The following is a 16,004-nucleotide window of genomic DNA, read 5'->3' on the forward strand; positions in this document are numbered from 1 at the left end:
GCTCCTGCTTTACTTGCCTATGTATTCAACTCCGGACGCAGATGAGTTAAAACCGGGACATACCTCCCGCTGACCGGGACTGCGGGACAGGACCCTGAATCCGGGAATATCCCGCAGAATCTGGGACTGTTGGGAGGCATGCTTAAAATTTTTACTTATTTTGCCATTTTACTAATTTTAACAACTTTTTTTTTTTCATTTCAACATTTTTATTGATTTTACATATTCAATACATATTATGTAGTATAAACTATTACAACTATATTTTAATCTATTTTTTATCAAAAATTTAAATCTATGCTCCTTACACAAACATCTAAAATATATATACCCAATTAACAACATAATGCAACCCTCCCCCCTTCCTCCAATGTAATCTATAAGTAGTTCACGGACAAAAGAGTAAAATTGGTTTACAGGTACAAAACTATCTATTGTAGGACTTCAGTAATGAAAGCTCCCTGTATAGAATGCAATAATGGCAATCTTACTCTGAAGCAGTTTTCGCCTGACCAATATCGCTGCTCAGTAAGGCTGCTTGCACACTCCAGTAACACTACAGTCTACAGGCCATGGATTCTACATCTCCATAGACTTCAATGGAGCCTGCAAAATTCACAGCTTTGTACACAAAGAAGTCTATGGAACTGCCAAATCCCTGGCCTGGAGGCAGTGGTGTAACTATCGCCATAGCAGCAGGGGGCATTAGGGGCCTGGTGATAGCCGCTACCGCGGCTATCATTATACTTGGGGGTCTTTTCGGACCCCCGAGTATAATAATTGGCGGCCCGGGAGAGGTAAGAAACATAAAAAACACTGTTACTTAGCTCTCCACAATCCGTGCAGACTTTGGCCTAGTCGTCTGACGTCTCATGACCCCGGCCTGTGTCCCGGGTCATGTGATGTCTGACGTCATTGAAGATCGACTACTTCGGAGGCTGACAGCGTAGGAGCCAGGAGATAAGTGAGTAACAGAGGTTTTTTATGTTTTTCTCCCCCTGGGTCTCCGATTATTATACTCTGAGGTCTGAAAAGACCCCAGAGTATAATAATTGTTTATGGGTGTCCAAAATGGGACATCATACTGTGTGCAGGGGCCACTATTGGGGATATTACTGTGTGCAGGGGCCACTAAGGGACATAATACTGTGTGCAGGGGCCACTATGGGGGATAATACTGTGTGAAGGGGCCACTATGGGAATAATACAGTGCGCAGGAATGTGTAGGAGGGGGTTGGTCGAGGTCTTCGGGGGCGGGAGGGGGGGCATGTCAAAAGTTTGCCACGGGGCCCTGCCATTCCTAGATACGCCACTTCCTGGAGCCCGTGAAAAATACTGCAATGTGCAAGCAGCCACTAAGGATACCAGACAGGTTTTATCAGTGTACATGTGTGTAATCCATGTGTATGTATGTGCATGCGTGTGTGCATGCATGTGTGTGTGTGCATGCGTGTGTGCATGTACGTGTGTGTATGCGTGTGTGCATGCACGTGTGTGTATGCGTGTGCATGCACGTGTGTGGTTCGTGTGTGTGTACACGTGTATGTGTGCATGCCTGTGATCCATGTTTATGTATGCGTATGTGCATGCAAGTGTGTTGTCCATGTATATGTATGCGTGTGTGTGCACGTGCGTGTGTGTATTTGTGGGTGTGTGCACGTGTGATCCATGTGTATGTATGCGTGTGTGCATGCACATATGTGGTCCGTGTATATGTGTGCATGTATGTGCACGTGTGATCCATATGTTTCTGCGTGCACAGAGCAAGTGTCCATGCGTACGGTAGTTGTGTGTGAGTACACATGTGTTCTGTTCGTCCGTGTGTGTAGTGTGCATCCATCTGAGTGTCTTTGCGTGCATGTGTGGTATTTGTGGGGTGGTGTTTGTGTTGTGGCATTTGTGTGGTGTTTGTGCGTTGGTGTATGTGTGCTGTCTGTGTGATGTTTATATGGTGATGGTGCGGCCCCTTTAGCAGTGACTCTTTGGCACCGTTGCTATAATCTGTCACAACTGTTGTTTTCCCCTCAGCACTTTCACTTTTCCCCATTATATGTATAGGGCCTAAATTTAGGGGATAGCAGATGCTTATTTGTTTACATTTCCAATATAACGGAAAATATATATATATTTTTTTAAGGTGATCGCTGCTGCAAAGCAAGGGTTCCAAGCTGTTGGCTACGAGTTAAATCCTTGGCTTGTTTGGTATTCAAGATTTAGAGCATGGAGAGAAGGTGTTCATCAAAATACCAAATTTCACATATCTGACTTATGGAAGGTATTGAGAAAGATTTTTTTTTTTTCTTAAATGTAGTTTCATTACCTTAATGTCTCTTACCAACGGAATGCTTAATTATTATGTCTTCATACTTCCAAAAGCTGTAAAATTTTAGCGTAGATGTGTTTTGAGTTGAGTAGATGGAAGTTGTACAGCCTGCTTTCTCCCTAATGACCTAGGAGAGCTGTATAGGTAACAAGCACCACGGACTGCATTGTTGGCCTTACGTGCTCCTGTGGCTTAAGTCTGTGGTTTGTGACTGTGCCGTGCTTTTCTCCACTTTGGGGAGATTCTGAGGTTTGAATGTAGACTATGGAGGGGTTCCCTGTGGCTAGGGTCCCCTTCTCCGCCTCTCCTGGAACATGGCTTAGCAGCTGAATGTTTCTGCCATGTAAAGGGGGTGGAGCTAACAGAATGTGTGAGGCATGCAAAGCCTCCTGACAGTACTCGCCCATTACTAGGGGGGCATTCCTCACCGCTCAGCGTCATGGCTGGGCTGTAAGGAACGTAGTATAGAACTACGGACAGTACTGTAAGGAGGGGCGTTTCCATCTAGACTGTCAGAAATGCTCATCTGACCGTGAAGTGCTTATCGGTAACTGCACCAATATCTCTTCCCCTGGGGACATAATGGGAAAGCCAACAGTGCGCTGAATTCAGTCGGCTTTCTAGCGCTATATAAAACTGCATGTGCCCGAGGTCATGAATGGTACTCTTTAACAGCAGAGTAAGAGACCATGTATAGGCAGATCTCACCTGACCTCAAGGGAAGGAGTTGAGCACAAAGAGACCCATGTAGAAGGTCTTGGTGGTCAAACTCTGGGATTGAGAGACTTCAAATCTAAATAGAGGGAGGGGGAGGGAAGAGGGGGGTAAGGATTTTTTTCTCCTTACCCAATTTTATCTATGGTGGCCTTTTTTTTTAGATCTATTGTCCCTCCTGTCCTTTAGTGGCTCTCTAAGGCACATGACTGTGACTTTGTAGCAATTATAGATCCATATTTGTAGATAGTATATGGACTCATACATTTCTACGGCCTCATATACATATTCGTGGTTTTTATGGAGGTCCTATTCAACTTATTTAATATCAGACACAACAAAAGTTAAATTGTTTATAAAGATATAAATTACTCAGTCTTAAAATTCATAATGTTAAAATATTTAAAATTAAAAATCTAATCCACTTAACAATATTATGATAACATTTTTTCCTAGGTTAGTTTTTCATCGTATACAAATATTGTCATCTTTGGAGTACCACAGATGGTAAGTAATCTTATATTAATTGTTTCCTAGAGTGAACAAATGCTGTACTTTTTCTCAATGTGTTGTTCTTTGTCTATTCAGATTATGCATATTATTTCTTTCAAAGGAAGAATTTATCATTCAGATCACCCAAATCAGGTTTTTTAATTTTCAAAATTAGTTATTTATAATCATTTAACTAACAAATAATAACTATCCACATTGGCCAACAGGCCCACTACCACATAAAAGACAACATAATTCTAAAAAAATATAAATTTATTGAAAAAATACATAAATAAATAATATATATTCAGAAGTATAGCTATTTCCCCCTGACGAAGCCACTTGCGTGGTGAAACGCGCGTCGGGGCGCGTATCGGTGCATGATATACATACAGGTAATGTCCTAGTAGTTCACATACTCCTCTTTATGTCTGCAATATTTTGTTTTCAACACTAAGTGTTTATTCATTGGCTTCTTAGTTAGCAATGCTAGTGACTCAAGAGCTTTTATATACTTGTATATAGCCAATGTTACTCACTTTCTTGAAATACTATGCTATGGAATATTGCACTGACTGTTTATGAAATATATTACCTTATGGAAGCCTAACAGTATGTAGTTTCATCGCATCTGTTGCTGGTTGCACTAATTACTTCTGAATATATATTATTTATTTATGTATTTTTTCAATAAATTTATATTTTTTTAGAATTATGTTGTCTTTTATGTGGTAGTGGGCCTGTTGGCCAATGTGGATAGTTCTGATAAATACTACCCAGAATTGCCCTATATTTTTTGTCTAACAAATAATAAGCATACAGAGTACTGAGGTGCAGTGCAGGCTGAGACACAGTATATCGAATATCTAAAGCATACTAACTAGCACATAAGCGCAAAACAGAGTAAAGGCACAGATCCTATACTATATGTTACAGTCTGCACTGCATGAACACATCAATTAATAAGAAACAGACCATAAGGTATTAGGGAAGAGAATAAAAAACCTAAGCTTTATTGAAAGAAAGGCACACCAAAGACGCCTCCACATTGTCAGACTGGGATATCTAGGGCATACCAGCACAATTCCTTCTGGGGGCCTACTATCAAACAGCTACATCAAATATTACCTGATTTTCATTTACAAATTCCTAAAATGTCACTGTGATTTTTTTTTTCTTGTATTAGTAGCCTAAGCCCTTGCCTCTGATTTGTTTTACTCCTGGGGTCCAGTTAAACAGATAGAAGCCTGTTTCCTGGCCCTTGATTTGAACTAGGATCCTTTTGACTTTATGAGCTGGGGATATGTGATCCCATCAGCAGATGTCAGGGAGCAGAAAGATGCTGCAAGATGATTGGTTATAGGTTTGCCTCTAAGGCTGGATTCACACTGAGTTTTTTTGGTCCGGATTTAGACACGAAATCCGTGTAAAAAAACGGCTCCCATTGAATTGAATGGGAGTCGGTCATTTCCTTTTTCCGTAATTTACCACTTGTGGAAAAAGAAGCAACCTGCCCTATTTTGATGCGGATTCCGCAGTGGAAACTGCAGCGGCGTCAAGACAGTCCTTCGGGACTAGGCTCATTCATTTGGGTTTAATCCGGAGTGGAAAGCCGTGACTATCGGAAGCCACGAAAGTCACAGCTAGCCGCAGCAGGCGGATTTTGGTCCAAATTCTGACACGGCTCTTCATCTAATGGCCTGGAACTTGAAAGGACATTATTAACAACTGAGACCCTTTTAAAGAGTAAGAAGCCAGTTACTTCTAGGACCTATGCTGAGACCTTGGTTAGGTTCTTAGAATTTTGAGGAAATCCTCTGCATGAGGTTCCAGAGGTTCCGGTTTCATAGGTGCTGGATTTTCTCTTGAAGGACCTGGAAAAGGGGGTGTCCACCAGCAAACTCAAAGTGCAAGTTGCAGCATTGAGGGCCCTTTTTGCAGATCAAGCTGGCAGACAACCATTGGGTCAGCCGCTTCTTCAAAGCATCCTTCGAAAGCAGACCAGTACTTCGGTCTAGAGCTCCCACTGGGATTTAAACCTACTGCTAGTCCTATCTAAAACTCCATTTGAATCCTTGGCAGAAAGCTCTATTAGGTGCCTTACTCTTAAAGCTGTGTCAATAGAAGCCATCACTTCATCCAGGAGAATTGGCGAGGTTCAGGCATTGTCAATTAATTCTCTTTTCCTGAGTGTTCTAGAAGACAAGGTTATACTTAAAGGGGCTCTATCACTGGGAAAAGTCATTTTTATCTAAACACATGTTTGCATAGGCTTTAGAAAGTCTATTCCACACCTACCTTTTGTATGTAGATTGCTTCAGTGGTGTCTGAATAAGTCCGTTTTTATTCATATGCTAATGAGCCTCCAGCCAGCTCAGGAAGTTCCCAGCAGCCTCCTCTCTCCCATTATCTTCTATGTGTGTGAAGCAAACAGGAAGCTGAGTAATCAGCAGCAGCCTCCCATAGAAAACAGCAGAGAGAGGTGTGCACCATCTATCGTGCACTAGTCTAATTAGCATATGAATATAAACGGACTTATGCAGAAACCACTGAGGCAATCTACATACAAAAGGTAGGTGTGGAATAGACTTTCTAAGGGCTATGCAAAGGTGTGATTAGTTAAAAATGACTTTTCCTAGTGACTACTGCAACACCCTTCTGCATGGACTCCCGGCAAACACCCTCGCCCCCCTCCAGTCCACCTTAAACTGTGCTGCTCGCTTAATCCACCTCACCCCCCGATCTTCATCGGCTGCTCCCCTCTGCCAGTCCCTCCACTGGCTACCCATAGCCCAGCGAATTGAGTTCAAGCTACTAACGCTAACATACAAAGCCATCCACAACCTGTCCCCTCCATATATCTCTGACCTCATCTCCCGCTACCTGCCCACACGTAACCTCAGATCCTCCAACGACCTCCTACTCCGCTCTGCCCTCATCCGCTCCTCACACAACCGTCTCCAAGACTTCTCCCGTGCGTCCCCCATACTCTGGAACTCCTTACCAAGACACATAAGACTAACCCCCACAATCACAGGCTTCAAGAAAACCCTGAAGACTCACCTATTCAGGATGGCCTACAACCTCCAATAACACTATCACCGCACTGCCATCTGTACAGTCTCCCCCTCTCCTTCTGTCTCTACCCCCCTTCCCTCATAGATTGTAAGCCCTCGCGGGCAGGGCCCTCTACCCCACTGTGCCAGCCGATCACTGTTAGTATGATATGTACCTGTATATTTTGTGTATTGTATGTAACCCCCAAATGTAAAGCACCATGGAATTAATGGTGCTATATAAATAAACAATAGAGATGAGCAAACAGTGTTCTATCGAACTCATGTTCGATCGGATATTAGGCTGTTCGGCATGTTCGAATCGAATCGAACACAGCGTGGTAAAGTGCGCCATTACTCGATTCCCCTCCCAACTTCCCTGGCGCCTTTTTTGCTCCAATAACAGCGCAGGGTAGGTGGGACAGGAACTACGACACCGGTGACGTTGAAAAAAGTAGGCAAAACCCATTGGCTGCCGAAAACATGTGACCTCTAATTTAAAAGAACAGCGACGCCCAGGTTCGCGTCATTCTGAGCTTGCAATTCACCGGGGACGGAGGTTTCCGTCCAGTTAGCTAAGGCTTAGATTCTGGGTAGGCAGGGACAGGCTAGGATAGGAAGGAGAAGACAACCAACAGTTCTTATAAGAGCTAAATTCCAGGGAGAAGCTTGTCAGTGTAACGTGGCACTGACGGGCTCAATCGCCGCAACCCAGCTTTCCCAGGATCCTGAATGGAATACACTGACAGTGTATTCCCGTATACCCTATATATACCCCCGATACCCGTTCCAACGGTGTGCCCCCCCACCTTCACCCCAGAAATACACTGCAAGTCCCCTAGCAATAGAATTGGGGCTATATACACCCACTATTTTTGCTACTGCCATATAGTGCCATTGTCTGACTGGGAATTCAAAGAATATATTGGGGTTACATATAACTTCAATTCCAGGGAGAAGCTTGTCAGTGTAACGTGGCACTGACGGGCTCAATCGCCGCAACCCAGCTTTCCCAGGATCCTGAATGGAATACACTGACAGTGTATTCCCGTATACCCCATATATACACCCCAAATCCCCGTTCCAACGGTGTGCCCCCCCACCTTCACCTCAGAAATACCCTGCAAGTCCCCTAGCAATAGAATTGGGGCTATATACACCCACAATTTTTGCTACTGCCGTATAGTGCCATTGTCTGACTGGGAATTCAAAGAATATATTGGGGTTACGTGCACCCACAATTTTTGCTACTGGTATATAGTGCCATTGTCTGACTGGGAATTCAAAGAATATATTGGGGTTACGTGCACCCACAATTTTTGCTACTGGTATATAGTGCCATTGTCTGACTGGGAATTCAAAGAATATATTGGGGTTACGTGCACCCACAATTTTTGCTACTGGTATATAGTGCCAGTTTCTGACTGGGAATACAAAGAATATATTGGGGTTACGTGCACCCACAATTTTTGCTACTGCTATATAGTGCCATTGTCTGACTGGGAATTCAAAGAATATATTGGGGTTACGTGCACCCACAATTTTTGCTACTGCTATATAGTGCCATTGTCTGACTGGGAATTCAAAGAATATATTGAGGTTACGTGCACCCACAATTTTTGCTACTGGTATATAGTGCCATTGTCTGACTGGGAATTCAAAGAATATATTGGGGTTATGTGCACCCACAATTTTTGCTACTGGTATATAATGCCATTGTCTGACTGGGAATTCAAAGAATATATTGGGGTTACGTGCACCCACAATTTTTGCTACTGCTATATAGTGCCATTGTCTGACTGGGAATTCAAAGAATATATTGGGGTTACGTGCACCCACAATTTTTGCTACTGGTATATAGTGCCATTGTCTGACTGGGAATTCAAAGAATATATTGGGGTTACGTGCACCCACAATTTTTGCTACTGGTATATAGTGCCATTGTCTGACTGGGAATTCAAAGAATATATTGGGGTTACGTGCACCCACAATTTTTGCTACTGCTATATAGTGCCATTGTCTGACTGGGAATTCAAAGAATATATTGGGGTTACGTGCACCCACAATTTTTGCTACTGGTATATAGTGCCATTGTCTGACTGGGAATTCAAAGAATATATTGGGGTTACGTGCACCCACAATTTTTGCTACTGGTATATAGTGCCATTGTCTGACTGGGAATTCAAAGAATATATTGGGGTTACGTGCACCCACAATTTTTGCTACTGGTATATAGTGCCATTGTCTGACTGGGAATTCAAAGAATGTATTGGGGTTACGTGCACCCACAATTTTTGCTACTGGTATATAGTGCCAGTTTCTGACTGGTAATTCAAAGAATATATTGGGGTTACGTGCACCCACAATTTTTGCTACTGGTATATAGTGCCATTGTCTGACTGGGAATTCAAAGAATGTATTGGGGTTACGTGCACCCACAATTTTTGCTACTGGTATATAGTGCCATTGTCTGACTGGGAATTCAAAGAATATATTGGGGTTACGTGCACCCACAATTTTTGCTACTGGTATATAGTGCCATTGTCTGACTGGGAATTCAAAGAATATATTGGGGTTACGTGCACCCACAATTTTTGCTACTGCTATATAGTGCCATTGTCTGACTGGGAATTCAAAGAATATATTGGGGTTACGTGCACCCACAATTTTTGCTACTAGTATATAGTGCCAGTTTCTGACTGGGAATTCAAAGAATATATTGGGGTTACGTGCACCCACAATTTTTGCTACTGGTATATAGTGCCAGTTTCTGACTGGGAATTCAAAGAATATATTGGGGTTACGTGCACCCACAATTTTTGCTACTGCTATATAGTGCCATTGTCTGACTGGGAATTCAAAGAATATATTGGGGTTACGTGCACCCACAATTTTTGCTACTGGTATATAGTGCCAGTTTCTGAGTGGAAATTCCCCAAATAATTTGGGGATTCATTCACCCTACATCTCAGGCTCTTGCCATATTCACCCAGGTTGTCAGTGCTGCACCAGCTCGTTCCCAGACAGCTCGGCCCGAAAAACACATTACCTATATAGAGGATTTGGACAATGAAGACAACATGTTCTAAATCTAATGTCTGCACCTTCCCCAGAATTAAAATAAAGGCAGCGTTTAACTTTGAAATAGCACTGCACAAAGGAAGATCTTATCAGCTTGTCTCATGACATGCTACTAAAAAGTGTCATTTGTGTATCTTAATGTAAATATAGTTGTATAAGCTTTTTGGGTTTTAGGCACTGCCAAGTTATTTATTACCACCCGCTCCCTTATAATGATGATGACGCCAAAGTCACTGTGGGTGTTCAGAGCTCACAGCTTCGGTTGACATTTGTCTTGCTCTCTGTCGGTACCAGCTGTCTTTTTGGATACCGTAAAGTTATGTTGACTTTATTAACAGCTATAGAAGCTTTAGCCAGGTTGTGACGGTGTGTAACCCTAACAACACTAAGTGGGATACACATTAATAGTCAGTCTATGTACGCTAAACGTATCACTGAAGTAATTTTTTTTCCCTCTCCCCTAATATAAGAAAGGAACAGACATTAGACCTAGACCGGGGTTCGAGGCTTGTAAAAATCCAGTATTATTTGTTCTTCATGATGTGAAATATGTGTTGAAAAGCAACCCAAGATGAAGTCAGCCATGTGTGCCAGTGTGTTACTTGGCATGCCTTTGCTGGCCCCAACTGTAAGGGTCACTCTCCATTTCCTCCATTTTCCACTCCCCTTCACACCATTTGTGGTGAAGCAATGGGATGCACTGAAGTGCACCCTCTAGCCTCGTGTGGGACAGGGACATCAGATGCCACTCCAACCCCCTCGCCAGCCAATGGTGCGAAGATGAGAGGAGTGTGCTCTGAATGTTTTCTGCCTAGCAGAGGCTAGTTCTCACTTACGAAAATGGCCCCACTTTGACCTGTATATCAGGCACAATGGTGTAGGTTTCAAAGAAACATGGCACCAACAAGTTGAAAAACGTGGGCCATGCGTGGACCGTGTTTGAGTCTGGCAAGCTCCAGATCTGCTACCAGGTTCCAGCCATTATCACAGGCGTAAAAATGCCAGGCCCCAGGTGTAGCAGGGAAAAAAAAATGCCATCTCAGCCAGGATGGCATCCCTGACCTCGGAGGCACTGTGCTGTCTGTCCCCCAAGCTGATCAGTTTCAGCACGGCCTGCTGACATCTCCCCACGCCAGTGTTTTAGCGTTTGCCGCTAGTAGCTGGGGTGGAGGTTGCAGCGTCGTAGGGTTTCAGTCTACTCCTGCCATGAATTTTGGCCTGGGAGAGGAGATAGGGTACCTCAGTTTGCACCCCGGGACCAGACTCCACCACATTCACCCTGCCTGTCCTTAAAGATAAGCAGCATCCCTGACCACAGGCGCTTGTCCAAGTGTCGGTGGTCAAGTGGACCTTGCAGCAAAGCGCGGAACTAAGGGCCCACCTGATGTTGAGTGACACGTGCTGGTGCAAGGCGGGGACGCCACACCGGGAGAAGTTGTGACGGCTAGGGACGGCATAGTGAGGTGCCACAGTTGCCATCAGGTCCGGGAAGGCGGGAGTTTCAACAAGCCGGAACGCCAACCTCTCCTGGGCCAGCAGTTTAGCGATGTTGGCGTTCTAGGCTTGCGTGGGTGGGTGGTTAGCGGTGTATTTCTGCCGGCGCTCCAATGTCTGAGAGATGGTGGGTTGTTGTAAAGAAGCGCCTGATGGTGCCTTTGATGGTGCAGGAGAATGAGATAAGACAGAAACAGGGGAGGATGAGGGAGAAGTCAACAAAGTGGCGGAGGCAGATGAAGTGATGTCCTGGCTCGTCCTCTGGAGTGCATCGCCAGCACTGTGAGCAGAGGCAGTGGCATGAACGGCGGGCGACGTTTGTCCTGCCGTTGCTGCCTGCCACTGATTCCATTGCTTGGATTCCAAATGACGGTGCATTGAAGTGGTGGACAGGTTGCTCTTCTCAGGGCCCCTACTTGATTTCGAGAGGCAAATTGTGTAGACGACACTATATCTGTCCTCGGCGCATTCCTTGAAAAAACTCTACACCTTCGAGAAACGTGCCCTCGATGGGGGAGTTTTTCTGGGCTGGGTACAAAAGGGAACATCTTCGGACATTCCGGGTCTGGCTTCGGCAAAGCAGCTGACCTCTGCCTCTGGACATGTCTCTGCCTCTAGCTACCCTTTTTGGTGCTGCACCTGCCTCTACATCCACACTACTTTCCCAGCTTGACATCCACCTTGTCCAGGTGGGGTCGGTGTCCTCGTTGTCCACCACCTCCTCTTCCAACTCCTGTCTCGCCTCCTCCTTCTGCACAATGCGCATGTCAACTGGCTGCCCTGACAGCAACTGCGTCTCATCGTCGTCGATGAGGGTGGGTTGCTGGTCATCCGCCACCAAATCGACCGGAGATGGAATGGAGGAGACTCTAGTGTTTGAGCATCTGGACACAGATACTCGTCTGTTAGGTCCGTGGAATCGCGAAATGGAGGGGCAGGTTGCGGTACAGTCAAAGGAAGGGAGAACAGCTCTGGGGAGCAGGGACAGTTGGGGTTATTGTTCTGGGAAGATTGGGAATTTTGGGTGGAAGGAGGACAAGACTGTTGGGTAAGAGGAGGTAGAGGCTGACTGGCTGGTGGACAATGTGCTTTAAGCGTTATCCGACAGCCATTGCAAGACCTGTTCCTGGTTCTCGGGCCTACTAATCTTTGTACCATTCAGCCTAGTTAATGTGGAACTTTTGTGCAAAGCGCAGAACTTAGGGCCCGCCTGATGTTAAGGGACACACGCTGGTACAAGGCTCAACTCACCCTAAGTGCCAAAAACACTGCTGGTGCAAGGCTCTACTCATGCCAAGGGCCTCAATCTCTGCTGGTAGCTCAGCTTAAGGTCCTGTAACTTTGTTTGGAAGGGCTCATGTTAAGGGCTAGAAAAGTGAATTTTGGAAGGTCTTACCACATCACACACACACACACACACACACACACACACACACTCAAAATGACAGTTAAGGGTGAGGGCTTTTGGATTTCCCATTGTCTATTCCATCCGTGGTTGTCATGGGGAACGTGATTTAAAGGGGTGGTTGTTACTGTTTGTTGAGCTTAAATTGGGGTTTGTGTCCATCCATTTGGGGAGTAAAGAAGGTTTCCAGGTATTTTCCCACTTTGATAGAGGTTTTTTGGAATGTGTAAAGTGTGTAGTTGTTAGGCAGTGATGTTGGGGTAATAGAGGGTCTTTGGTGTGTTAGATGCCCCCAGACATGCTTCTCCTGCTGTCCCAGTGTCATTCCAGAGGTGTTGGCATCATTTCCTGGGGTGTCATAGTGGACTTGGTGACCCTCCAGACACGGATTTGGGTTTCCCCCTTAACGAGTATATGTTCCCCATAGACTATAATGGGGTTCGAAACCCGTTCGAACACACGAACAGTGAGCGGCTGTTCGATTCGAATTTCGAACCTCGAACATTTTAGTGTTCGCTCATCTCTAATAAACAATAATAATAATAGTGATAGAGCCCCTTTAAAGGGATCCTATCAGTGGATACCCTTTTTTCTCGATAACACGGCAGAATAGCCTTAAGAAAGGCTATTTGTCTCCTATCTTTAGATGTCTTCTCCGTGCCGGCGTTCAGTAAAAAAACGGGTTTTCTTCAGTATGCAAATGAGTTCTCTCGTAGCACTGGGGGCGAGACTATACACTGTAAGCTATGTAAGCGGCCATTTTCTTGTGGCCCGGGCGTGTGCAGTCAGCAAAAACCTACATGTCGGGTTTTGCTGTCCGCTTGAAAAGTCAGACATCTTTGGGAACGGACTGTTAAGGACAGACACGGACTGTAAAAGAACGCACCCGATGTCCATTGAAATGAATGCAAAATGTCACGGACACAGCTAGTGTCCGCTGCTAATGTCCCCACAAGATTTTGAACGGACATTAGCAGCGGACACTAGCTGTCGGACACCGACAGTAGTGTGAACGCTCCCTAAGGGATATACAATTACAGTAATGTCAAAGTGACCATAGCAATGTATGTCTATGGGAAGTCAGAGGCTAGACAATTGATACAAAGTTCTTGTTTAACTTTACACTGTGCTGTCCCTTTTTTTATCATTTTGTAATTAAAATGTAGTGTGCTGCATTTTGGGGTTTTTTAAAAAAAGTTACAGAAAATTTTTTTAAATAACATTTTTAAATTAGAATTCTATAAAGAGAGAAAACAAAGTGAACTTACGGCTTACAAATGTTTCCGCAGTTCCACAGCAGTCTAGATTGTTTTAAGCAATTTTTAAACATAGTTGTAAGAGACTGCATTTCTTGTTTCATCTTTCATCACAAATACTACAGTATATATAGATATACCATCATATGATGGCAACTAACAGATCCTTCGTGTAAAGCAGCTGCCAGTTGCCACCACTAGGGGTCAATCTACATGCACGTTTGAGTTATTTAACATGAGTAAAAATATTAATCCTTTTTTTTTGCCTGCAGATGCCGCAGCTTGAAAAGAAACTTCAGACTGAGTTATCGCTAACTGCAAGAGTGATTGCGTGCCGTTTTCCTTTTCCACATTGGAGCCCAGACCATATTTCAGGAGAAGGAATAGATACTGTGTGGGTTTATGACATGAGCTCATTGAATGAAAGTAATATTACGGTATAAGCTGGTACGTATACACTGATGACAGTGAGCAAGAAGCCTGGTTGCGCACAACTCAAGCAACAAACTTGGAAGTGGAACAGGAAGCAGCTTTATTCGATGAGATAACATATTTCGGGGTTTCGTGCGTCAGAGAGCGCACCCCTTCGTCAGATCTAATCCAAAGATAATAAAACAAAAGACTCATATTTGTATGTATAAAAACCAAAAGTATATGAGGGATTTCAAGTTGACAACAGGGTCCTGAAACACCCTCTCTAATTACCGTATTTTTTGGACTATAAGACGCACTGGACTATAAGACGCACCCAGGTTTTAGAGGAGAAAAATAGGGAAAAAAAAATTTTCAGGCAAAAAATGGTAAAATATTTAATATATGGGAGTTGTAGTTTTGGAACAGCTGCAAGGCCACATTGACAGGTGACCCTGCAGCTGTACGGGGATGTATAGGGCGTTTTTTTTGTGGGGCCAGGTGTACTTTTTAGTTATACCATTTTGGGAAATGTTTATTGCTTAGATCACCTTTTATTTAATTCAGAGGCAAAACAGAGAGAAAAACCCGGCAGTTTAGCACTTTTGATTTTGACGTTCACTGTACATAAAAATATTAGTAGACCGGGCATTTTCAGACACAGGGATACCTAATGTGTATGTTTCACAGTAATGTTATACTTTTATATGTATTCTAGGGAAAGGAGGTGAACTTTTATTTATTTTATTTTTTATTATATTTTTTTAAGTGTTTTTTTTTTTTTTTTTTTACTATTTTAATATCCCCCGCCTAGGGGGCTTGAACCTGCAATCATTTGATTGCAAGTCCCATAGATGGCAATACAAGTGTATTGCCGTCTATGGGAGATTCTATACATTACTATCGCGGAGGTCATAGACCAGCCGCGATAGTAATATATATCTATGACAAGCCTCGGAGCCTTCATTAGGCTCCCAGCTGTCATCGGAACAGGTCGGCACCTGCGGCCTCGCCGTGCAGGAGCCGGCCTGCATCACTAAAGATATGGGGCCGGTGGGGGGGGCTAACTGACTGCCGGGACCTGTGGAGGAGGAGCGGATTTGCAGCATGGACGCGCTACTTCCATCGCTGGTTTTCTTCAGCGGCAGTAGCGCGGCAATCTGCAGGCCCCGGCAGCTAAGACAGTCCCCGGCATCTGCTGTAATAGACCGGCGGATGCCAGGGACTGTCTTAGCTGCCGGGGCCTGCAGTATTGTCACGCTCCTGCCGCTGAAGAAAACCAGCGGTGGCAGTAGCGCGGCAATCTGCAGGCCCCGGCAGCTAAGACACTCCCCGGCATCCGCCGGTCTATTACAGCAGATGCCGGGGACTGTCTTAGCTGCCGGGGCCTGCGGATTGCCGCGCTACTGCCGCTGAAGAAAACCAGCGGTGGCAGTAGCGCGGCCATGCTGCAAACCCACTCCTCCACCCACATTCAGACTATAAGACGCACCCTCATTTTCCTCCGAAATTTGGGGGAAAAAAAGTGCGTCTTATAGTCCGAAAAATACGGTACTTAATCATTATCCCAATAATGACATATAAATCAATAAATACATAAATAAATAGATATATACACAAATGATGTATAGTAATAATAATAATAAAAATTATCTGAAAAATGCATTGACTTACAATACACACACAAAATGACACTGTAAAAATGATACAATAAAAAATTATAAAATATTACGTTCAACAAAAAGGGGAAAAAAAGAATTTTTTATTTTATG

The 16,004-nt window shown here is 44.2% G+C and overlaps 1 protein-coding gene across 1 annotated transcript in view; it reads left to right on the plus strand.

Annotated features, from left to right (window-relative positions):
- ATPSCKMT (ATP synthase c subunit lysine N-methyltransferase) overlaps positions 1–14,957 on the plus strand; it is a 31,448-nt gene extending 16,491 nt beyond the window's left edge. The window contains exons 3-5 of the mRNA XM_075271162.1: positions 2,138–2,275; positions 3,494–3,544; positions 14,094–14,957. Of these exons, the coding sequence (XP_075127263.1) occupies positions 2,138–2,275; positions 3,494–3,544; positions 14,094–14,264 (360 nt within the window). The 3' untranslated portion in view covers positions 14,265–14,957. The remainder of the gene's footprint in view (positions 1–2,137; positions 2,276–3,493; positions 3,545–14,093) is intronic.
- Positions 14,958–16,004: the final 1,047 nt, after the last annotated feature.

The sequence above is a fragment of the Leptodactylus fuscus genome, chromosome 4 (assembly GCF_031893055.1).
Source record: "Leptodactylus fuscus isolate aLepFus1 chromosome 4, aLepFus1.hap2, whole genome shotgun sequence".
In the NCBI taxonomy this organism is placed as follows: Eukaryota; Metazoa; Chordata; class Amphibia; order Anura; family Leptodactylidae; genus Leptodactylus; species Leptodactylus fuscus.